Here is a 24,265-nt window from a genome sequence, read left to right on the forward strand (position 1 = left end):
CAAACCTGCCACAGGTCTGGCTTCTATATCAAGAATAGACTGTCATTGTGGGGTGCAGTGGCACACACCTATAATATCTGTGACTCAGTGAGGAGGATTGCAAGTTGGAGGTCAGCCTGGGCAACTAAGCAAGACCCTAACTCAGAAAATAAAAAAAGGATGGGGATGCAGTTTTGTGGTAGAGTGCCTCTGGTTTCTATCCCCAATAACAATAAATAAACAATTAAAAATTTTAAAAATCCACTATTGTGATTCCTGCTGAAGTGGAGAGCTGGTGCTGTGAAGATCAGCAGCCAAGACTTTCTCTGAGTCTGGGATCAAAATGAGCAACAAATCTCCTAGTACTGACTACTATCTTTCCAAAAATAATTGTTTTCCTGAATATGACAGCACTCGTGATCATTGCAGGAAAAAAAAAAACGAAGATAAAAATCACCTATAGGACTAGGGCTGTAACTCAGTGGCAGAGCACTTGCTTAACACGTGTGAGGCACTGGGTTCAAACCTTAGCATAAAAATAAACAAATAAAATAAAGGCATGCTGCCCATCTACATCTACAAAAAAATAAAAGAAAAGAAAAATCATCTGTAATTATACCATCCAGAAATAACCCCTGATAATTTCTAATTCATTTTACTCTGTGCATCAAAGTAAGTATAACATACATTTAAAATTGCTATATTATAGGCGTGTATTCCAGATTTTTCACACAACATGTGAAGAGGAGTTTCTCTTGACATTAAATATAGTTAAATGTTAATTTCTGCATGATTGTTCTGATGTGAAGTATCATAATTTATGGAACTTTTTTCTAATGTTGAAACTTTAGGATCTTTTTTTTCTGTTTTAAAAAACTGTTATCAATGATGCTGATGGGAATATCAGAATAGATTCTTAGACTGGGATTATGGGTTCGAGGGAATGAAGGAAAGGAGCTCTTGCTTCTGAATTCACATTCAGGAAACTGTTGATTGCTGAGTAGTTTCACCAGCTTCCCACTCAGCTATTCTAATATAAGGTGTTCAGCAATGGTGCAGTTCCCTGACCTTTTTTCCCCAGAGAAAACAGTCACCTCAGAGTGCATGTCAGTCAGTGTTTGGTACGGAGGAGAGATGGGCACTGGGCATCTAGGAAGACTCACTGACAGTCACGACTCATTCCAGTCCAAGCAGGAAGTTCGCCTCCTTCCTAATGTCTGGACCTAGGACAAGAGATTCATGCAGCTGACTCAGGTACAACAGTGGGGTTTCAAACCAGTCTTAGAGCTGCGCACTTAGAAGGGGCACACTGTGTTATCCAATGGCTCAGTCCAACTCTGGGTTTTCTGGGAGCAAGATCTCCTTATAGAAACACTCCAGACTGCCAGGCACGGTGGCGCACACCTGTAATCCCAGTGGCTCAGGAAGCTGAGACAGGAGGATCGTGAGTTCAAAGCCAGTCTCAGCAATGGCAAGAGACCTGAGGTAGAGAGAAAGCAGACCAATCCCAGTATCTTTTGTATTGCCATTTTGTGCTCTTGACTGCAGTTCTAGGCCCAGTATTAGAGTTCTAGGCTGGGTCCAGATACCCACTCCACCCACCACCTCCTTAAGGAGTCCCAGGTGATATTGTCCTTGCCCCTTAACTCTCTCATCCATTCTTTCCAGCAGGACACAGACTTCTCCTAAATTGAATCCAATACCCCCAAAACACCCTTATATGGGTGTGCCTCATCCATGAGCCATGGAGGGCAAACCTCAGAAAAGAATCCAATAATCTGGATTATTAGATTAATCCAATAACCTCTTCAGTCCTTTTTCAATCCCCATCAGGGGTCAAAGAATCTGTCCCCTAAGATCCAAGGCAGGGGCTTCTCCTGCCATTATTCTTTCCTGTGGCTATGGGGGTGGGTAAGGAAGGGAAATGCCCTTCACCACTCACTAGGGGACAGACAGTTCAAGAGGAGACCTTGAAGAGCCCATTGGCTGAGCCTGGTAGGGAGGCAGCACCTCTCAGTCTCCATCCCCGGCTTTGGTCCCCACCCTGATCCATGTCGGCCCTTTGAGGTGCTTTTAGTGGAAATCAGCTCCAACCTCCAGTGGAGTCTGGCAGCTTCCCTCTTCCCTCAGCTCCTCTTACTACCCTTTCATCATCTCTTCCACTGGGACTCAGGACATCCCTCCCCAGGCACCATCTGCTCCCCCAGCACTCACCTCTGTCACCCATCCCACTTCTGCTCTACCTGAACATCACCTTCCCCTTCCCCTCTTTCTCCTCTTTAAACCCTGACTCCAATTTCCCTCAAAGCCCCTTTCTTTTGTGCCCTGAGACTTACAGTGAGAGAGAGAGAGAGAGAGAGAGAGAGAGAGAGAGAGAGAGAATCCCTGACAGGATTGATGGTCAGCCCCACGCTCTGTCCTTCCTTGCTCCCTCCCCTAGCCAGTCACAGACTCCCTCCCAAGGCAGGAGGCAGAGGCTGGGTGAAAGCAGTTGCTCTCAGAATCCATTTACCAGGCCCTCTGTGGGGTAGGCCAGGCTGTGCCTTTGTCCCCCATTTCTCCAGGAGAGAGTGGGCACCTGGAGTGCCAGGATCCCACCTCCATCCGCATGAATGCCATGGAAAGTCCCGAAGGGCAGGAGATGCAGAAGCTAGGGAACAGAGCTTGGGACAACCCTGCTTACAGTGGTTCCCCTTCTCCACATGGGACGCTGAGGATCTGCACCATCTCCAGTGTGGGGCTCCCACAGGCACAACCCAAGAAGCCTGAAGATGGACCCCAGGAGAAGACACAAGGGACCCTGGTGTCCAGCTGCTGCCTCCATATCTGTCACAGCATCAGAGGTACTGGGTGTGGGGAGGGCTTCTCTGGGGTATTGGAGCCAGAAATTTTGAGGAGTGAAAAGGTACTGAAGAAGAGGTGAATTCTCAGTGTCCCTTTGTAACTTGCCTGTGTTGGAGCCTGGCCCCAGGACACAAAGGCCAGTCTTATGGTCTGCCAGGGGGGCACCTGGCACAGTCATTCCTCTGGGGGCCCATTGGGGTACATGGGAATCAGGTTGAGGGAGGACACAGCTGGGATGAGTCCCTAGACCTCCCCACCTGGAACAGGTGCCTAACTTTCATGACTTGGCTCTCTGCAACTCTGAGCCCTCACCCATCTGCTTCAGGGAGATTGGAACAGGGCTGGCCTGGTGTGGGAAGAGGAACCAATTCTGTCAGGGGACAAGGGATGGGTAAGGAGATGGGGTGAAGTCCAAAGAGGGGTACTGGGGGGAACATGTTGGCATCCCTCCAATACTCTTAGGACTCTGGGGAACAACCCTGACTGAGAACACAGCAGAGAACCGAGAACTGTATGTCAAGACCACCCTGCGAGAGCTTCTGGTGTACACGGTGTTCCTGCTGGACATCTGTCTGTGTAAGTAGCATCTGCCTCCGTGGACGTCTCAGTGGGTGGTATGTGCAACATCTGCATGCACATGTGTGTGGGTGATGCCTGTAGGGCCGTGTCCACCTGTGTGAGCAGACTGCACCCTGGGAGCTATGTATATCAACATTCAGCTCCTGTTTACTGCCTTTTCAGCCTAAGGCATTTCTTTGACAAAGAACTTGTCACTGCAATCAGTGAAAGAAGGCGGGTTCATGAAAGTGGTTTTGTACAGAATAACAAGGGGAACCCAGGTTTTAAGTGCAAATTCCTGACACTGACTCAGCAGCCACTGTTTTCTGCTGGAAGGTGGAAGTTTTTTACCTTTCTGGAAAGAATGGAAGATCACTCCTTTCTGTTTGTGGTTTTCATGTGGTTAGTTACTGTGTTACACTTGGTCCATGACTCTTTAGGGGCAGGAAGAAGACAATTGTGGAGCCTTCGAGCTCAGATCCCTGAGAAGAGAGTGAGGATGGAGGGTGTGGTGGAGTCCCAGGGGAGAGCCTATCACCCACAGGCAGCTGGGGCAGCTTCTATGAAACTCTAGCTGTGCACCCAAGCTGGGGAGGTTTGGTGTCTAAGCTCAGAGAAGCAAGTGGAAAGATCACAGGGAAGCCTATGACAGATAAACTCAAAGGACTGTAGGTGATAATGAAGTTGAGCCATGCAGAGGCTCCTAGGCTGTACAGATGAGGGCAAAACCTTTATATTCAGTTCCTTCCTTCCTTTAAGAGGGGTTTTACCTGCTTGCTGGTGATGCCTATATAGTTGTATGTGTGTGTGCGTGTGTGTGTGTGTGGTGACTGACGCTCAACCCAGCTGTGGTGCCTCCTTACTTACTCATCCTCAGCAGGCTCTGTGATTTGAGGGTGCACAAATCCTTGGAAAGTGAGATGTAAAGTTCTCATAACAGAGGTGTTGATAGGAAATGTCATCATCTCTGTGAATCATCCCCACTGTGTGGGACCCCTGGGGGCTGGACAGATGTACTTGCTTCTGCTGTGTGCTGTGGGGAATCACTGTGCTAGGCAGAGGGGTCTGCTCTGGGGGCTTTCCTCCTATACACAGCACAGTGCAGAGGAGACTGTGTAGGGACAGTGGTCAGACCAGGATTCACATTGTGGGGCCATTGGATTCCTTTCAGAACATGACTGTCAGAGACTCATTTGTTGATGTACTGATTTTCCATTCTAACCATCTGCTAGGAATGAGGGTCCTCTCCTTCCTCACATCCCATGACTGCAGCTGAAATACACAAACAGCCTTTTTCTGCAGATGATCAAGACATCTAGGTGGAAGCTAGAGTCCTGAAGCCCAGAAGTCCCATCATCCTATGGTCTCCTCTTCCTAAAAGCTCAATGCACTTGTGAGTGCCAGATGGTCTGTGACTTGCCAAAGTTTAAATCAAAGACTCAGTCTAATAACTATAGAATCTTCGAATGAGGGTATAGAATAAGCAGAGAACTCTTTCCCTATTACCCCTCCTGCGTGGCTTTGCTGATGTCCAAGCGGGCACAGCCTGGGGAGTGTCCATGGGGACTTCACAGTCTCACAGGGAACCCACTTTGCTGTGGGCAGCTCTCTTTCTTTCCATTTATGGAGCTCCTTCTGCTGTGCCAGACATTGAAATGAGGGACAGAGATGACTGATACTTGCGCCTTTACCCAGAGGGCTTCACCTTCTCCTTTTTAGGATTTTCTTCAATCGAGCCATCTACTTTCCATTTATTTTCTGATGGAATAGCCTTTCAACCATTGGAATGAACATAGTGACCATATTTCTCCTTAGTCATCTGTTCCCCAGCTTAAATAATGTCTGTTTTCTCAAGAAAGCAGTCATCATAACATGGTGTTCAGGGTGGTATTATGTGGAGATTGAAGGTGTAGGCTCTGAATCTGCACAGATTTGGCTTCAAACACCACACTCTGCCATTTACCATTTGAGAAAACTTGAGCAAGTTGTCTAATTTCTTTGATTGTCAATTTCCTCACCAGTAATTACTTGATCCAATATGATTGTGTGAGTATTATGTGGACTACTCTCCCTGAAGGCTGAGACTCAGTGCCTGACATATATTAAAACCCATTTCAGAGTGTTCACCATGCTGGTTTTCCTGTCTCCAGACTTGATCAATTTGATGCCCATTATTGGACAAAATACTCCTTGGGCAATCTGACAGCTAAAACCTGGGATGCTATTACTTCTGGTGGATCAAAAAGTGAACATTCAAAGAAGTGAACATTCAAGCTGAGAATTGAGAAAGAGGATTTAGCCTCTTGAAAGGAAAATGAAGAGATAAGAAGTTTCTAGGAAGAGAGGTTGTGCCCGGCAGGGATAGAGGGCACAGTTTAGTGAAGGTGCATCATTGTGGCTGGAGCAGAGATGGGGAGGAGCAGAGAGGTGAAGAGATCAAGGCTGCTGTGTAAGCAAGGAAGGCCAGCAAGGGCCTGTTTGGGCATGTCATGGAAGGGACACTGAAGGGGCCACTGAAGGAGCCACTGAAGGGTTCAAAGCATAGGAGTGACATGATACATTTGAGTTCTCCTAATTCTGGAGGGAGAAGAAAGTCCTGGGCAGAGAGGTGTCTCTGGGAAATTTGAGCAGGAAAGGTGATGGTCCTGTGCTGAGCACATCGGCCGGTATATTTTATTTAACCCTCACAGCATTCTTACCAGGGTCACTGAGTCAGTTTAGTTGATTTAGCGTGCTGGTTAAGCACTGGAGCTCTTAGTCAGACTGTCTGGGTTCAAGGCCTGGCACTTTCAAGTGTGATCTGAGCAAGTTTGCTAATTTCTCTTAGCCTTGGGTAGTGATCACGTCCACCTGATAAGATGGCTGTGATGGTGGAATGAAATAGCCCCCCAATATTGTGCTAAGAATTTAGCATGTCTGTCTGTCTCTCTGGCACATGGTAAGTGAGGTCTACTGTGCAGACTATAAATCTGTACTGCAGCATCATGAACCCAGGGAGCAATGGAGGTTAAAGGAAGGAGAAATAACCTGATACCTTTAAATCTCGAAAACCTTCAGCTTCTCTGGAGTTGGGATCTTAGTACTCCTTGAAGTCATTTCATTCATTATATGACCTGAAGATGTGCCATTGAACTGCCTTTGACCTTGAGAATTAAAGTCTTCACCCTCAAAATACCAGACTCCTCAAGAATGCTGTGAAACTTGGAAAACTTCATATTCTGAGGGTTCTTCCAACAAATAGTAAAATAATATTCATGCAAATTCCATCCTTCCCTGACTCTTCCTTCTTTCAGGTAAATTTTTGGGCATTATGGACCTTGATTATGGTCTCAATAAGTCTATTTTCGCACTCTCCAATATGCTGGCCTCAACATCCTAGCGTCTGCGCCCTGTTCTGTTAGCCTCCCTGAACTCTGCCATCTGCAATTACGTGATACATTCTCAATGGGGATCAAAGTTACTTAGTTGTATTATGTCACACACCTTCATTTAGAAATCCATCTTAAATATGTTCTCATGTTTCTGAGTATTTTATAAATTTTCATTTTAATGATTATAGTTATACTGCAATTAAATAAAACATTTACATTATTATTTCAATATCTGCCTTTTATGGGTATACACACACACATACATACATACACACACACAATTCTTTTTTTCACTTTTGTTGATTGTTTCCTTGGGAACTTCCAAAGAGTCATAATATTAGACCAATAGATAGGATTGTTTCCTTGGTACTAGAGACAAAATGCTATCATTTTGTCTCTATGCCACTACTGCTATAAGATCACATCAATTTCATCTTAACCTCATGAAAATTGGATTCTCTCATTCATACCTTTTAGTATTAAATAGGTATAAAATGGTACAATTGCCTTAATTTTCTTGTGTTTGATTACTAATGAGGGTGGATAGTTTCTTTATGTTTTAGAGTATAACACTTATTTTGTGTAAATTGCATAAGACACTCTTTAAGAAGGAAAAGGAGAAGGGAGGGATCATGGAGAAGCTGGACCTCCAGACCCTGGGTAGGGAACCAAGCACCAGGGCTCTGATTTCCAGCACCTGGTTCCTGGGAGCTAAAAGAAAAAACAACACATTTGCACATCACCTGGGCAGCAATCTGGCCTGGGATGGGCCCTAGGAGCCTAGCTCAGACAGCTGTACTGACCACATCTCTTCCCCACTATGCTTTATCCCAGGAACTTAGTGGCTATTCGGAGACTGTTCTGGCTGAACAGAGCTATCTTTTTTATGCAGGCAATGTGGGGGAACCATCAATCTTCTCACCATAACAATATCAGCTGTGCAGCCCTTGAAGCCTCACAAAGAGCTTTCACACCTAGGATCTCATTGCACCCTGACAGCAATCCTGTAAGGGATAGATGTTATTATTTCTATTCTGAAGATAAAGAAAATGACATTACAAATACAGTTCCTGAGTGGTGGAGTCCATCCTGTCCCAGGTATTGCTCAGCAGGGAAAGTGCTAGAGAATGAAGGATCTTCCTGCCTGTCTCTCCTGCCTGCCCCAACACCACCACCATGATATGTAAGGGTTTCCAGCCCTTTCTTTGTCTTTTCTGAAAGAAGAATGGCTATGACCTTTTGCTGAGGAAGGAGACACTGAAGGTCTTTGTGTAGAAACAATGGCTGCTTGTTTTAGGAGACATGTTGTTATCTCAAAGGTACACCTGGGACTGGCTCTGTGTAAGAGATGCTCTGAGCCAGAACAAGACTGGGTCTGATTACCATGGAGTGGGGAAGAGGGCAGAAACCTTTGGCCTTTGATGACTCATGTCTGCCCAACAACTAATGTTGACTGGATACTTTTTACCCATTGCTGGCTGTGAAGAAAAGCCTACCTTGATTAGCTCTGCTTCCTTTCAGTGGGTTTCAAGGTTCTATCCATAGTTTGGTAGAATCATTCATTATTTGGAGAGGATGAAGTGATCTTGGAGATTGGAATATAATTGTCTTTCTTCCCCCATTATCCCCCCACTTCAAATCTAGGGATTGCATATACTAGGCAAGTGCTGTACCACTGAGCTACATCCCTAGCCCTTTTTTTTTTGGGGGGGGGGGGATGAATTTTTATTTGGGCTTCTCACAGTGGTTAGAGCCACTCTGTCTTCAGAACAATCACAACACAGGAAATGCGTCACTGAGACTGCCCAGAAAAATCTAACCAGCTGAATCTTATTGCTTAAAATACACATATTCACAATAACTGACAAATGGTGATGTGCCTCACACAGGAATGTGTTAGCATTTGCAAATCTTCCGACTGTAGCACCAAACCCTCCACCAATCCTTTCCTTCTCATTCATCTGGAAAACCAGACTCAACCTAGTCTCTCTGACCCCCGACTATTCCTTCAGTTCCCTGTCTCCTTCTCTGAGCAGGAAGCCTCCAGCAGCCGTGGCCAACTGCGGCTTACTAGTTAAGCCCAGCTTGGCCACTGTGCTTCTTCTCAGGCCTTCAGGGTAAGATGCTTCAGTGAAGCCAACAGTCAATACTCAGACCAGCTCCCCACTGGGGAAAGAAACCTAGAGGGTCAGATTCATCCATTTGATCAGTTAAATGAAGAAGGATTCATTTTGGTAAAACTTGTTCTCCTTGGAGACACTTCAGTGAGTTGTCTGTGATTTCGAAAGGAAGGTGGAAGGTAGGCATCTGAGGACTGCTGTGCTGTGGCACCCCTCTGGCCACACACCAGTCCGCCTGTGTCCACTGAACTCAGCAAAGGAAGGACTGTGCTGTGGCACGGTGAGTCTGCCAAAGCCTCCTGGCAATTCTGGGCAGGCTGATGTCTGGGCCACAGCAAGACCAAGCTTGTCACTGAAGAGCCAATCAAGCTTCTGTCTGAATTCCACTTTTGCCTTCTGTCCCAAGTGGTTGTGGACACCCTCTGGGGGCTGAGATTGAAGGCAATGAGTAGCGGAGGGAGGCAGACAGGTTCAGAGCACGCTTCCATTAACAGGGACAGAACACAGGCCTCTGAGCGTCCACGGAGCAATGTGCAAATTGCAGTGATGAGCAGAGTGGAACCTCTACCTTGAGCGCAGTATCTCAGGCAAACACAGGGGGGCGCCGTCGACAATGCTGCCAAATACACTCGAGTACACAGACGTTTGTTCAGTAAACAGTAAATGCATAAAATAAATTACCTTGAGAGGGCCATGTTTGCTTCAGACGTGTGGTTAACGTGAGCAGGATGGCTGCCATTCAAAGTATCTTCACAGGAACAGAGGATGTGGGGCTCACACACAAGAGACACCTGTAATCCCAGCAGCTCAGGAGGCCAAAGCAGGAGGATTGCAAATTCAAAGCCTGACTTAGCAACTAAGCAAGGCCCTAAGCAACTTTGCAAGACCCTGCCTCAAAACAAAAAAAAATAAAAATTAAAAAGGGCTGGGGATGTGGCTCAGGAGTAAAGTGCCCCTGGGTTCAGTCCCTAGTGGGATTGAATTAATAATAAGAAGAAAAATAAGAAGTTGTTATTAAACACCAGGCACTATGCAAAATGAACAAAGCACAGTCCTTATCCCTGAGGAGCACATAACAGGATTACTGGTAGGTATTGAGCATCTGCTGTTTTCCGTGCAATTTAAAGACATCATCTTTAACTTCACAACTTGTAAGAAAGGTACTATATTCCTTTCCTTATTGCTGAGAAAGCTGAAACTCAGAGGCTAAGTCTATATTGTAAGTGGCAGAGCTGGGATTTGAACCTAGGTTCTGTCTGGCTTGAAATTTATACTCATTTGATGACACCAAGTTTATTTGGGGCCATCTTCCTCAATAGAACTTTTTGAGGATAGAAATCATGATACATAGCAAGGTATTTTGTACAATTGTAGATTTTTGAACAATGTCTGTTTAATATATATAAGAAGTCTGTAATAATTCACATTCATAAACTGATAATTTTGTCTATTAAATATCAAAATGTGGAGTATTTGAAATAGTTTGAGCTTCACAAAATAGTGATGGAAAGCATCTCTCATTTATGTTCACTCCCACTTACATATAATTACTGTTTGAGCGTAAATTACAGACATAATGCTTCATTATTCCTAAATACCTTAAGGTGTACCTTTGCACAAAGTACAAAATTTTCAGAAATAAGAATTAACAAGGAAGAGAGGGTATTTAGATAGAAAGAAGGTGTTAAATAAGTACTAAACCAATTTTAGACCCTCACTTTAAAGGGTTTTAAGTTTCCTTCTTGATCTTACCAATTCAATGTATTTTAATCAGAGTTACAAAGAAGTATGAATACTGAATTTCCATGTGTCAAGAAGCATTTGACCAGGTAAATTTATCTTAGAAGGCCATTTATCTTAGAAGCCATAATCTTTACTGTCTTGAGTAATGATTGTAGATATTATGCCTCCATAAATTATTGATAGCCCTCCAGAGCAATATTAATTCTGGACATTTAACTTGGAATCAGAGATGAAAAAAGGCTATCACAATGAATACCATCTATTGGTCATTCATGAGGTTTAATCAGCCTATGTCATTAGGAAAAGTTCAGTTCAGTTCATAATTGCTATGTGATCTCTCAGCAGACAGAAGTTAAGTTTCCTGCGGGAATCCACTTTTCATATCCAGAAAACACCATTTTCCAGATACTAAGGCCAGATGTGAGTTAGAGAGAAGTGAAGGTGGTATGTCTGAACTTTGTTAACAGAGTAGAGTGGGGAAATGTGAAATAGTACTTTCTTCTTTGTTGATTCCCTGGACCCCAGCCTGCAAGAAGTATGATGTTAAGTACCAAATCAGGGTTCATTCGTTGCCCCCCCCCGCATTTCCTCCAAGATTATAGACAAACTCCTATCTACCCCAGTTGTTCCCTTTCCAGGATGGTGACATAAAATATGGCCCAAGATCTGATAAAGAAAATTCTTGAAGGGAATTGCTCACAAGAGGCTGATAAATACTATATTAAACATTTTCATGTTTTATATATATATAAACAAAGTTCAGACATACCACCTTCACTTCTCTCTAATTCACATCTGGCCTTAGTATCTGAAAAATGGTGTTTTCTGGACATGGAAAGTGGATTCCCGCAGGAAACTTCTGTCTGCTGAGAGATCACACAGCAATTATGAACTGAACTGAACTTTTCCTAATGACATAGGCTGATTAAACCTCGTGAATGACCAATAGATGGTATTCACTGTGATAGCCTTTTTTCATCTCTGATTCATATATATATATATATATATATATATATATATATATATATATATATATATATCCTACTCTTTACCCAGATTTCCCAGATATGAGTATTTTACACACACACATACACACACACACACACACACACACACACCACTACTTTTAAGAGTAAATTGCAGCCGGACATACTTGTGCATGCTTGTAATCCCAGTGGCTCGAGAGGCTGAGACAGGAGGATCATGAGTTCAAAGCCAGAGCAAAAGTGAGGCACTAAGCAACTCAGTGAGACCCTGTCTCTAAATAAAATACAAAATAGGGCTGGTATGTGATTCAGTGGTTAAATGCCTCTGAATTTAATCCCCGGTACCTACCACCATCAAAAAGAGTAAACTGCAGCTAAAATGTCCCATTATTCTTAAATACCTTAAAGTATATTTTTAAAACCGAGAATATTCGGGCTGGGATTATGGCTCAGTGGCAGAGTGCTTGCCTCTCTCATGTGAGGCACTGGGTTCAATCCTCAGCATCACATACAAATGAATAAACAAAATAAAGATATTGTGTCCATGTATAACTAAAAAATACTTTTAAAAAACTGAGACTATCCTCTTATCAAAAACAGGAAATTATCATTGATCCATCATTGTTATCTAATGAATAGAATTTATTGCAATTTCACTAATTAATAGCTATTAAAGCAAAAGAAAAAATTATAGTCCAAGATCCATTACAGGATCTCATATTACATTTAATTTTTATTTTTGTTTATCCCCTTTTAAGGTTGAAAAGTCCTTACTCTTTCTATGTCTTTCATGACCTGGCCCTCAAATTTTGAGTAACAAAATAAACAATAATAACAAATTACAACCCATAGTAAGGGGAAGCCAAGAATCCATGAGTTCAAACTGATACACATAAATGAATAAGGAGCAAGGGAAATTCTTTCTCAAAATAATACAACTAATTAAATCAGAAGGAATAATGGATTGAAAAAAATCACCATTTGGTAATCATATTAATAATAATCAAAGTTATCAATATACTTTCATCTAGTAGGTAAAAGATTGGTGAGTAAGAAGATATCTACATGGTATCTCCACACAATGCATATTAACCATAAAATGAAAAATCATAATTTGCCACTGGAGAAACCTGGTAGACACTACCTTAAAAAGGAATCAAAGTTAACTTCCCCAGTAAGGAGACAAACAAATAGTACGTCCCTCCTGATGTGATGCTCTGAGAAGGACACAATATTACCTGTATGACACTCCTCCTTAAAATGTGTAAGTTAAATTTAATCATAAGGAAGTGCCAAACAAACCAAAATTGAGAGACAATCTATGAAATAAGTGATATATTCTCTTCAAATCCTCTCTTTTAACCAGGAATCCTGGGGAGGGTCCCTTGAGAGATCCACTTTAGGCACATGGGACTGGGTGTGTGCTTATGAGCAGTTGAGGGAGATCCAGGTCTTTTTAATCTGGGATGCTCTGAGTCCCTCTCTCAGGAGACAAATGTGCCCATCAGGATGCACTAGCCATGCCTGCTGCTCCCATGATTGCAGAGTCACTGACTCAAGAAGCCAGGAGACCACATCTGTATTGTAAATTTAAGAAAAAAAAAGTGTTGTATTGTAAAGTGTTTGGCCAGAGTTTTGGAGTGATCTAGAATTTGGAGGCACTTCCAAAAGGCATAAAGAGAAGAAAAATAAAAGGAAGCACCGTCCAAAGCAGATGACAGAAATATCTTGCCTCTGGGGAGTAAATACTAGGAATTAAATTGAGTCAGGAGAGAAAAGTAAAATTCTAGAACGGCAATATCAAGAGAGAGTTACTGAGTGGAGTTCAGTCTCTCTGAGGTGAGTTGGGAGGAAAAGAGGAAGCCTTGTGGCCTTACCCTTCCCTAATGCATTCCCTAGTTTCCCCCAGAGCCACCATCAGCCTCCCCAGCTATCTCTAAGGGTAGGTAGGCAGCACCTCTGTTCCAAGGGCAGTGGGCTTTCCTGTCACCTCTGGGGAATGGAGATGGGAACTATGAGAATGACACATTCTCTGGGGTTGTTTTCTAGTGACCTATGGGATGACAAGCTCCAGTGCCTATTACTACACCAAAGTGATGTCTGAGCTCTTCCTACATACCCCGTCAGATACTGGAGTCTCCTTCCAGGACATCAGCAGCATGGCAGACTTCTGGGATGTGAGTATGAAATTGCCTCCTGTCTATCTTCTCCTTTTCAATGGCCTGAAATCACAGGCCAGAGCATGGGGATGCCAGACACCAGGCAATGGACCACATGCTCAAAGATAAGGTCAATCAGGAATCAGGCTGAGTCATGAGTTAGCCTGGAGTTGAGGTAGAGGTGGGGGAGGGATCTGGATGTTGATAAGAGAACGAATCAGAGGTTAGACCAGAATTGGGAATGAGAGGGTGGGCTGAACCTCAAAATGCATTTTACACATAGAGTAAGTTCAGGATCTGGTCAAGGTCCCTGGGTCAGTTGGTCAGTTGAGGGCTCAAACAAAAGACACTGGAGACAAATTGGTGACCAGAGAGTCAGGATGAAGATCAGTAGTCAGGAGGAGGCTGGGTCAGCCCAACCCAACCTGTGGTCCAGTTTGCCCAGGGCCCACTCTTGGACAGTCTGTATTGGACCAAGTGGTACAACAACCAGAGCCTGGGCCACGGCTCGCACTCCTTCATCTACTATGAGAACCTGCTCCTGGGGGTCCCAAGGCTGCGGCAGCTGCGGGTCCGCAATGATTCCTGTGTGGTGCATGAGGACTTCCGTGACGACATTTTGAGCTGCTATGATGTCTACTCTCCAGACAAAGAAGAGCAACTCCCCTTTGGGCTCCTCAATGACACAGCGTGAGTGAGCCCCCAACCAAGGCCATAGGGCTGCCCCTCTGAACCTGACATCATCTCAAGGAGTGAGAACTACTTCTGCCAAGGCTTCAAGGGCCTTAGGGGTTTACACTTCAGGGGACTTGATGGGCATCTCCCTGAGTTCCAAGTGCAAACTGTAAGGACATTGGCGTGTGTCATTCAGGCATAGAGGAGACAGACTAGCAGATAGTCTGTAGCCTCTGAACCTCTTTCCACATACAGGTCACAATTACACTGACCCTTCTCTGCAGGCAGTCCCCACAGGGAAAGCATCTCTGTGCAGAAGTCCCTTGGGAGTGTGATGAAGGGGTGAAGTTGACACTGTCACACAAGTCGTGGCTGGAGAACTCAGCCCTTGAGACTCATGGGGGAGAAACAAGAGGTTTCAGATGGATGAGATGAGGGAAGTAGAAGAAGGGGATGGACAGGACAGAATGGGGAGGAAATAGGGGTCCAGCTTAGAAATTTGAGGTGGTAGAACGGGGAATCTGTGGGTCAAACGGCCATGAGAGCAGTAAGAATCTTTTCTGTATTTACAGTCAAGGTACCTCCCTTATGGAGCCTGCTCTGGTTTGGGCAAAAGTGGAACTTGTCTTTGTCATTGAAAAAATAGTGGAAAATGAGGAGATTTACATTTGAGTTTCCATTCTGTCACTATATAGCTACTTATCTTGGAAAACTCTGAATCTCAGTTTCCTCTTCTGTAAAATGTGGATAATACTTACTCCCTTCTCACTTCTTGTTGTTATTAGAATCAACCAAAATAATATGTGTGAAATACATATTGTATATAACATGTATATATATATATATCATGTTATATATACATGCATACACATATACATATGTACACACATAGTGTGTGCATAGATATATGATGTATATGGAAGTGTAAGGTCCAGGAAATCATAAAGCATTACCATCATCTTGGAGATGAGCTTTTGAGCTGGCTCAGACTCTCTTTGCTCAGATGGCTTTTTCTGTGGCAGGTGGACATACCACTCCCAGGAGGAGCTGGGGGGCTCCTCCCACTGGGGGAGGCTCACAAGCTACAGCGGAGGTGGCTACTACCTGGACCTTCCAGTGTCTCGACAGGCTAGTGCAGAGGCACTTCGGAACCTTCAAGAGGGGCTGTGGCTGGACAGGGGCACTAGGGTGGTCTTCATTGACTTCTCTGTCTACAATGCCAACATCAATCTTTTCTGTGTTCTGAGGTGGGCCCTTTTCCTGTTGTATCCTTCTATCCCTGGCTGCTGGTCCCTGTGTGCTATGCTTGAGATCCTTCCCTAAATATAGGCCTTGGATAGATGTGGGAAGGAGGGGATATAGGAGGAATTCTCTCAGTCTATCCCCAGTCTCTGCTTCCCTACAGACTAGTGGTGGAGTTCCCAGCCACAGGAGGTGCCATTCCATCCTGGCAAATTCGCACAGTTAAGCTGATTCGCTATGTGAGCAACTGGGACTTCTTCATTGTTGGCTGTGAGATCATCTTCTGCATCTTCATCTTATACTATGTGGTGGAGGAGATCCTGGAGCTCCACATGCACCGGCTTCACTACCTCAGCAGCATCTGGAATGTACTGGACCTTGTGGTCATTTTGGTGAGGGACAAATGTTTGGGACATGGAACATACTGGGGAAGGAGGGGCATCCATCTTGGTGGGAGCTCCAAGTTCTTCCTTTTGAAGACTAAGCCCTCCTTCTGAGTTCGGGTCAAATCACTGTGCCACAGCTCCCTGGGTGAGAGGGTGAGGTTCCCCTGACTCAGCCCTTGGGGGATCTCCTACATGTCCTCTCCTCTCCTGTGGTCTAGGCCTCTGCTTTTTACACACTTGATATTCTTTCGTCTCCTGTTTTTTGCCCTTATGACCTGTCCCCCTGAAAGCCCTGCCTTTTCTTTTCTGTTCAAATATTCTGCTCCTTCATTTTCATCTATAAACTGATCAAGGTTTGAAAGTGGTGGGGGTGGGAGAAATATTTTTCTTGACTCTGGTTTCCTGTGGCCTTATACATTTGCCACTGGCCCTAAAGCCTTCTCTCGGGCTTTAGAACACTCAAACTGCTCTCAGTCACCCTCTCTGGCTTTATCTAAACCTGAGCTAGTGAACACCTCAGCAGGAGGGGTGTTTCTAGCCCACCTGTCTTACCTGCCCCATCTCTCTTGTGGGACCTCATCTTTGAACTTCCCTTGAGACTCCCTGACAACCCCTTGATCCCTGTGTGACAGCTTTCCATTATGGCCATGGGTTTCCACATATTCCGAACCCTAGAGGTGAATCGGCTGATGGGGAAGCTCCTGCAGCAGCCAAACACATATGCTGACTTTGAGTTCCTGGCCTTCTGGCAGACACAATACAACAACATGAATGCTGTCAATCTTTTCTTTGCTTGGATCAAGGTACCTGGGGCTCTCCTTTCCCAGACCTGTCTCAGGGCACTTACTCTCCCCTCCTTAATGCCTATCTCATTTATTAATTTCTGTGGCCTCCATAGTTCCCCTGGGATGGGCTTTTTTTTTTTTTTTAACATTTTCACTTTTTCTTCACCACTGCATTTGTCATGGCTTTTGCAGATATTCAAGTACATCAGCTTCAACAAAACCATGACCCAGCTCTCATCCACACTAGCCCGTTGTGCCAAGGACATCCTGGGCTTCGCCGTCATGTTCTTCATTGTTTTCTTTGCTTATGCCCAGCTTGGCTACCTGCTTTTTGGGACTCAAGTGGAAAACTTTAGCACTTTCATCAAGTGCATGTGTGTATCCCACTCTTCACCTTCTGCCCTTCACCTTCCAGCCCTTGGGGAAAATGGGGGACACATGTGGGCATGTCTGTCCTTAAGGTGTCTGGGTTAAAGTTTCAGGAAGCCCAGGTGAATGCTCAAGTAATTTACTAACCTGTTTTGTATCAGATTGGGTCAGAGGTGGAGTGATGGGTCTGTCTGAAGTTAGTTAAGTGGGATGGGATATGGATTGGGGCTAGAGTTTGTTTAGGCTCTGGGTGAAGCCCAGACTTGGTCTCTCAGTTTCACTCAGTTTCGGATAATTCTTGGGGACTTTGACTACAATACTATCAACAATGCCAACCGCATCCTGGGCCCTGCCTACTTTGTCACCTACGTCTTCTTCGTCTTCTTTGTGCTCTTGGTGAGGATCCCCTTGGGGGATATGGGTGGTAACATAGGGAGCATCCAGGGTGGAGTTTTGACCCCTTCTGTACCCTACTCAGGATTATGATGGGTTATTACTTTAATCAAGGACAGAGAGTGCATGTGTGCATGTGGTGGGGGACATTCCTTTGAACCTTCCCAGAGCTGGCTAATGTGGTCAGCATGTCCAACATAGTCAGGAGGTTTTCTTCCCTGAAGGAAAATCAAACTCCTACCCTCCAAGAATGGAAAGGGAGAGGGAAATGCCTCCTGAGAAGTAGCTGCCCCTAGAAGCTTCTATGCCTATTTTCCTAAGATGATCCTTCCTTTGGAGATCTTTTATTGCTTTTACTGATTTCTACTGTTATGATTTGGTGGTTGTTTTCTCTCCCTGCCAACTGGGAAATATCTGGGATATGGATTTGATTTTTATTAACATGGCCAGCAAGTCAGTCTCTCTCTCTCTCTCTCTCTCTCTCTCTCTCTTCTCTTCTCTTCTCTTCTCTTCTCTTCTCTCTCTCTTTCTCCCCACTAGCTCTCTTCTTCCTCCTGTACTACTTCTTCTTCTCCCTCCTCCTTCCACCCTCCCCCTCCTCCCCCCTTCTTCTCTTCTTTTCCTCCCCTTCTCCTTCTCCTCCTTTTTCTTTCAGTTCTAGGGATAAAACCCAGGGCCTTGCACATGCTAGGCAAGTGGTCTGCCTCTGAACTGTGTCCTAAGCCCCAGAAGTTTCTTTGTTTGATCAATCACTAGGGATACAGACACCAATTGAGGAACAGATGGTAAAGAGAACACAGTTCTACTCTCATCTTGAGAAGAAGTTCCTAGCTTCAACAAGTGGCATGTTGGAGTATCTGTGTCAGAAAGATTATGCAGCAACTGAGAATGAGAATGCCAGGTTGATGAGGGAGCAAGATCCATCCCTAACAGAAATGTGCTGAAAGGCTGGGCTCTCCGACCCTGAGAGGCAGGGTGGGCTACAAAGCTGAGGTTGGGACCATTGGGCCCTTTAGAACATGTGTCTGTGGCATGAGTTTAATGTTTTTAATGGGTCTGAGGGTGAGGACCCATGTCCCCACTTTATCCTCCAGAACATGTTCCTAGCTATCATCAATGACACATACTCAGAGGTCAAGGAGGAGTTGGCTGGACAGAAGGATGAGTTGCAACTTTCTGACCTCCTAAAACAGGTGACTATGCAGTCTCCTTGAGTTCCTCTCTGCATCTGCCTCTGTGAATGATCTATTTCTGGCTGTCATAGGAGCCTATGCTGCCCTTTTGACTTTTTCCTGAAAGCCTGACATATTTTGGGTGGAGGAGGAATCCAAGGATGATGAGATGTCTATGGGGACTTTTGCCTGTTTCCTTTCCCTTTCAGGGCTACAACAAGACCCTCCTACGGTTGCGTCTGAAGAAGAAACAGGTTTCAGATGTGCAGAAGGTTCTGCAGGGTGGAGAGCAGGAGATCCAGTTTGAGGATTTCACCAAAACCTTGAGGGAGTGAGCAACCAGACATTCAATCTTCTTTATTTTGGTCAATAAGTTCTTGATTATTAACTATACATCTTTTGTCTATAAGCTTTTGGTCTTGGTCTGTGCACCTCTGACCTTTGCTCATAGGTTTTTTTTATCCTGACCTTCAGAATTGTGTTCTTTTGGAGACTAAGGTATCTGGGCCATAGTCTATAACATTCTGGACCTTTCTGAACAACTCTTAGTGTAACAACATAATTCCTCATTATTGTATAAATGCCTCATTCCACAAAACATTGAACAAACACATTGGGAATACCAGTTGTGGACCAGGCACTGAGTAGGGGACAACATAACTAAATGAGACAAAGCCTTTGTCTTGTAGGAGCTAATAGACACATAGGAAAATAAATCAAATCACAGAAGTGACATGAAAAGAGAGGGCACATGGAGAAAAGAGAGTTATCAATTCTATTTAGGCTTAAGTGTCGGCTTCCTGGAAGAGGTTATTTCTTAATAAAGTTTTGGAGGATGAATAGCTTGTGAGTGGACAAGAAGAGGAAGGCCTTCTGAGACATTAAGTCATATACACAGGCATAGGAATGTGAAACTAAGAATTCATAAAAGAGAAATAAGTAGCTGAGCATTGCTAAGGTTTCAAATAAAAGGTGGGTTATAGCAGGAGATGAGGTCAGAGAAAAGGGCAAGGGCCACTTTTGGAAAGGTTTTTTCTTTGAACATCAAATCTATCCACACACTAGAATGTCCAGGAGGGGTTTTTAAGCAGGGAAGGGGTATATTTAGACTTGCATTTTATTTTACTTATTTTTTTGAGACAGGGTCTCACTATGTTGCCTAGACTCCTATCAAACTTGTGGACTCAAGTAATCCTCCTACTTCAGCTTCACAAGTATCTGGGATTATAGGCATGAGCCACCATAGATAGCTATTAGACCTGTGTTTTAAAATGTTAGTGACTCTAGTTGTATAATGAAGGATGATGGATTTCAGGAGCACGAAGTAAAGGGAAGCTGGGCATAGGGAGTGGCAGATTGTTTAGAGGCAAAGAGATGTGGCAATAACCCCCATAGGAGATCATGAGGCCCTAAATCTAGTCATCAGGAGTCAGGGCAGGAAGAAGAAATAGATTCAAGCAATTTATTGGAGGTAAAATTGCTAGATTTGGGGGATTCTGGCTTTCCTGTGTGATCCTCTTCATTCCCAGAAAGCAAGACTCAACAAGACTCTCCTTTTTTTTTGGGTGGTGGTGGTGGTAGCGGTGCCGGGGATGGAAACCAGGGCCTCACAAATGCTAGGCAAGTGCTCTATCACTGAGCCACAACCCCAGCCTTAGAGATCAAGACTCTAACTAGAGGCTAATAAAAGGGTTAGGAATCCATAGTTGAGTGATCACACCCTCAACATGTCAGAAGTCATTTCATGATCCTGTTCTCCTCAGACTGGGGCATGCAGAGCATGAGATCACTGAGCTCACAGCTGCCTTCGCCAGGTTCGACCAGGATGGGAATCACATTCTGGATGAGAACGAGCAGGAACAAATGCGACAGGACCTGGAGGAGGAGAGAGTGAGCAGGGCTGGCTGGTGGGGAGTCAGTATAAGGATGTTGCTCCCCTTCCTCTCTCCCCAGCACGCCTGGATCACAAACCCAAACTGAAAATGTTCCCATAGATGAGTAGGAAAGAGCTCTCTAGAATAGTGATTCTCATACTGTTGCACATTATATATCCCAAGGAACCTTTAAAAATCCTTATACTCAGGCCACACATTCTAGACCAATTAGATCAGAAGCTGCGGGAGTGAGGCCCATACTTCAATACTTTCTAGAGCTTTCTAGGTGATTCCAATGCATAACCAAGGTTGAGAACAAGTACTGTAAAACAAAGACTTAGGAAAAATGGACCAGTTGCCCTGACAATTCCCTCTGAAAATCTGCTTCTTCCTTGGGATTTTCAGTTCCTCAGCTGTTCCTACTCAGCCTGCTCCATCCCTATACACTGTAGACTAAAAAAATCAAGGTCAGGTGATAGCAGCCCAGAGAGAAAGGATGAAAAATTTTGGTACTGTCTCTCCTCTCCCGAATGGAGTTGGATTCTAGTGAACACCTCATTTAAGACTTTGAAGAGTTCACATTTTGTTTCTTTGGGAAGTGATTCCCTCTCCAGAAGTTAATTCAGCACCATCCTGACCCTATTGTCTCCAGTCTGGGAGGAAAGGGGGATAGAAAGAACTGAAGCTCAGAGCTCATTAGAGCAGATAATAGAATACGAGCTGATGCCTTCCCAGAATCATCTTATCCCCTCTAACCTCTGATTTCCTGATCAGGTGGCCCTCAGTGCTGAGATTGAAAACCTGGGTCAGGCAATTGTGCACAGCCCAACAAGCAAGTTGGGCCCAGAGGCTGCCAGAGCAGAAGGCTGGGTTTGCAGAGAAGAATTCTACTTGTACGTGAATCCAGGAGCCCAGGGTAGCTGTTTCTGTAATATCCTATGTTGAGTTTCTTTCCACAACCTTCCAATTCCCTGTCCTAGTCCAGGGAGAACTTTTGCTCCCCTATGATTCTCCCTACAAGGTTGGGCAACACCTTCCTTATTCCCATTCAAATACACATCATTCTGTTATTCCTGTCCCTGTAGATACCCATCTCTCCAATGATCTGCTCCCTTGGTCACTCTTCAATCCTTCACAGGCTCACAAGGAGAGTTCTGCAGCTGGAGACTGTTCTGGAGGGAGTTGTGTCTCAGGTTGATTCTGTAGGCTCAAAGCTGAAGATGCTGGAGAGGAAGGGGTGGCTGACTCCCTCCCCAGCAGTGGTGAGTGGCCCTTCATCTGGGTCCTCTAAGTTCTCCAGAGATGAACTCTACTATCTTTCCCCACTCATACAGGGGTGGGGAGACTTTTTGTGTATGTGTGTGTCTGTCTGTGACACTGGGGATTGAACCCAGGGGTGTTTTACTACAGAACTACATCCCCAGACTTTTTAAAAAATTTTATTTTGACAGGGTCTTGAATATTCAGTTTCCCAAACTGGTCTTAAATTTGTGATCCTTCTGCTTCAGTTTTCCCAAACACTGAGATTACAGACATGGGCCACCACACCCAGCCCCTCAGTGGTGGAAAAAGTATAACATTTTTGAAAGACCTATGTTTTCAGGGTCCTAGGGAAACATGTTCATAGTTGTCAGCATATCAGTGGAGGTGATGATGTAGGAAAGGTTTGCAAGTTGTTGCCCTGGCCTAAGGCCTGCCTTGGCCTCTAAGCAAGGTCTGTGTTTAAGTCTATTTGGCTTGTGGTAACAACCATAAACTGAGGGCTTGCAAACAACAGAAATATATTTCACACAATTTGGGAGGGCTTGCTTCTTGGTTCATAGATTGCTGTGCCCTCACATAGTAGAAGGAACAAGGGAAACTTTTTTTTTTCTCAGTATCAGGGACTGAACACAGGGTTACTTAACCATAGAGCCATATCCCTAGTCCTTATTTGTTTTTAAATTTTGAGACAAGGCCTTGTTAAATTGCTTAGGACCTTGCTAAGTTGCTGAGGCTGGTTTTGATCTTGCAAATCTTCTGCCTTAACCTCCCAAGCCACTGGGATTACAGTTGTGCCCCACTGCACCCAGCTGGGAACTCTCTTTTATAAGGGCACTAATCCCCTTCATGAGGGTTCCACACTCATGACCTAATCACTTACCAAAGGTCTCACCTCCTAATACCATCACATTAGGGGCTAGCATTTCAATATATGATTTTGTGAAACAAAAACATTCAGTCTCTAGCAGTCTGGATTATCTGTAATCAGATCCAGAGAAAAGAAAGGTGGGAAACATACTATTCCTTAAGATAACTTATTTCTTTTTATTCCAACAGGAGGATCAAGCAATTTGGGAACACCTGCAGCTAGCCACAGCTGTGACTCCAGCCCCATAGGAAGTCCAGGAGAATGGAGGAAGAGTCCTAAAGCATCAGTAGCAGGCTCCTCTCTCTGTGTCTCCACAGAGGCTTCTTCTCTACATGCTCTCCACTTCTAGGGCAGTAGGTCCCACATGGCTGTTGCTGAGTCCCACCCTTTACCTGACTCTTCAGCCAATGTTACTGTGTGTAGCTGGGCATCATGTTTAGGTTTGTGATTCAGTGTTTCTGTGTGTAGCCACATAGCTCTGTGAAATGACATTTCCAACTGGGCTTCTTACTGCATGTGCACTTAGCTCTGCAATAGTAATAAAACCATGTCAATAACAAACAGGATAAAGGAAGGGAGGGTAAGGACTCTCCCTAAGCACCTAGACAGACATGATTTGTGAAAAAGATAGAAGCCAAGAGAGTAGGTTGTGTCTAGCTGTACTTGCCAGTAAATCTTACTCTTATTTGTGCATCTAGATCTCTATTGCCAGCATCCATGGGTTTCTTGTAATCCCTTATAGAGTTTCCATGTAAAAGAGAAGGGGAAGCCTTAGAGGTGAGTAGACTCTGATGAGGTAAGATTCCAAAGTTGCAGAGTTGTTAGAGTGTTGCTCTGCCATAGCAAAGTCAACAAAGGCTTTTCCGGAGAATTCTGTCTCCTGGAGTTCCACTTAACACTGGGAATTGAGGGGGCTGTAATTCAGAAGATGAAATGGAGCCTGAAGGGAATTAGGCAAGAAAATGACCTCAGGATTCAGACAGCTTTGGAATATGTGTTAGACTCTGATTCTATTTTTCCATAGGATAATGTGGGTTTCCCAGGTGACTATCAATAAAACTCTTTCAGAAAACCAGGTTTTGTATTTGGTTCTGGGACTATAGCAGTAAGAAAAGAGTTTGGAACTGCAAGCCATTATGTGCTTGGTCTGGAATAAGTTCATATTCTCTTGAAAGTATGGAGTAGGAGCAGTGACAACATGAAGGAGATGGGCTGCCTCAGGAGTCCTGAAATAAGAACTTTTGGCTTGTAGCAATGTTTTGAAATGGAGGGTACTATGATTGTTCCATATGGAAGAATTGAGACAGATGACTTACGGAGACCCAGTTCTCAGTGGGGAAAAAGTCAGATTAAGAGGGGTTGGAGGTGGGGGTAGCTTGCATGTATGTTTGTGTATGCAGAGGGACAATGACTAGGGATAAGATAAGAAACCCCCACACTAAGATTTTGAGTGACCATGACCCTATATCCTGAGACTC

At 44.4% G+C, this 24,265-nt stretch overlaps 2 protein-coding genes across 2 annotated transcripts in view; one reads left to right on the forward strand and one right to left on the reverse strand.

Annotated features, from left to right (window-relative positions):
• The window catches only part of LOC114088514 (stearoyl-CoA desaturase-like), a 31,279-nt gene extending 29,247 nt beyond the window's left edge, over positions 1-2,032 (reverse strand). The window contains exon 1 of the mRNA XM_071611704.1: positions 1,949-2,032. Within this exon, the coding sequence (XP_071467805.1) occupies positions 1,949-2,032 (84 nt within the window). The remainder of the gene's footprint in view (positions 1-1,948) is intronic.
• A 555-nt stretch (positions 2,033-2,587) lies between these two features.
• On the forward strand, positions 2,588-23,579 carry Pkd2l1 (polycystin 2 like 1, transient receptor potential cation channel). The gene is made up of 17 exons (XM_034635847.2): positions 2,588-2,822; positions 3,286-3,399; positions 13,651-13,778; positions 14,197-14,450; positions 15,458-15,682; positions 15,841-16,069; positions 16,696-16,866; positions 17,041-17,222; positions 17,493-17,613; positions 18,705-18,803; positions 18,992-19,113; positions 20,546-20,672; positions 21,431-21,549; positions 21,795-21,918; positions 22,976-23,026; positions 23,137-23,140; positions 23,530-23,579. The coding sequence occupies exons 1-17, from the start codon at positions 2,588-2,590 to the stop codon at positions 23,577-23,579; spliced, it is 2,355 nt and encodes a 784-aa protein (XP_034491738.2).
• Positions 23,580-24,265: the final 686 nt, after the last annotated feature.

The sequence above is a fragment of the Marmota flaviventris genome, chromosome 4 (genome assembly GCF_047511675.1).
Source record: "Marmota flaviventris isolate mMarFla1 chromosome 4, mMarFla1.hap1, whole genome shotgun sequence".
Taxonomy (NCBI): Eukaryota; Metazoa; Chordata; class Mammalia; order Rodentia; family Sciuridae; genus Marmota; species Marmota flaviventris.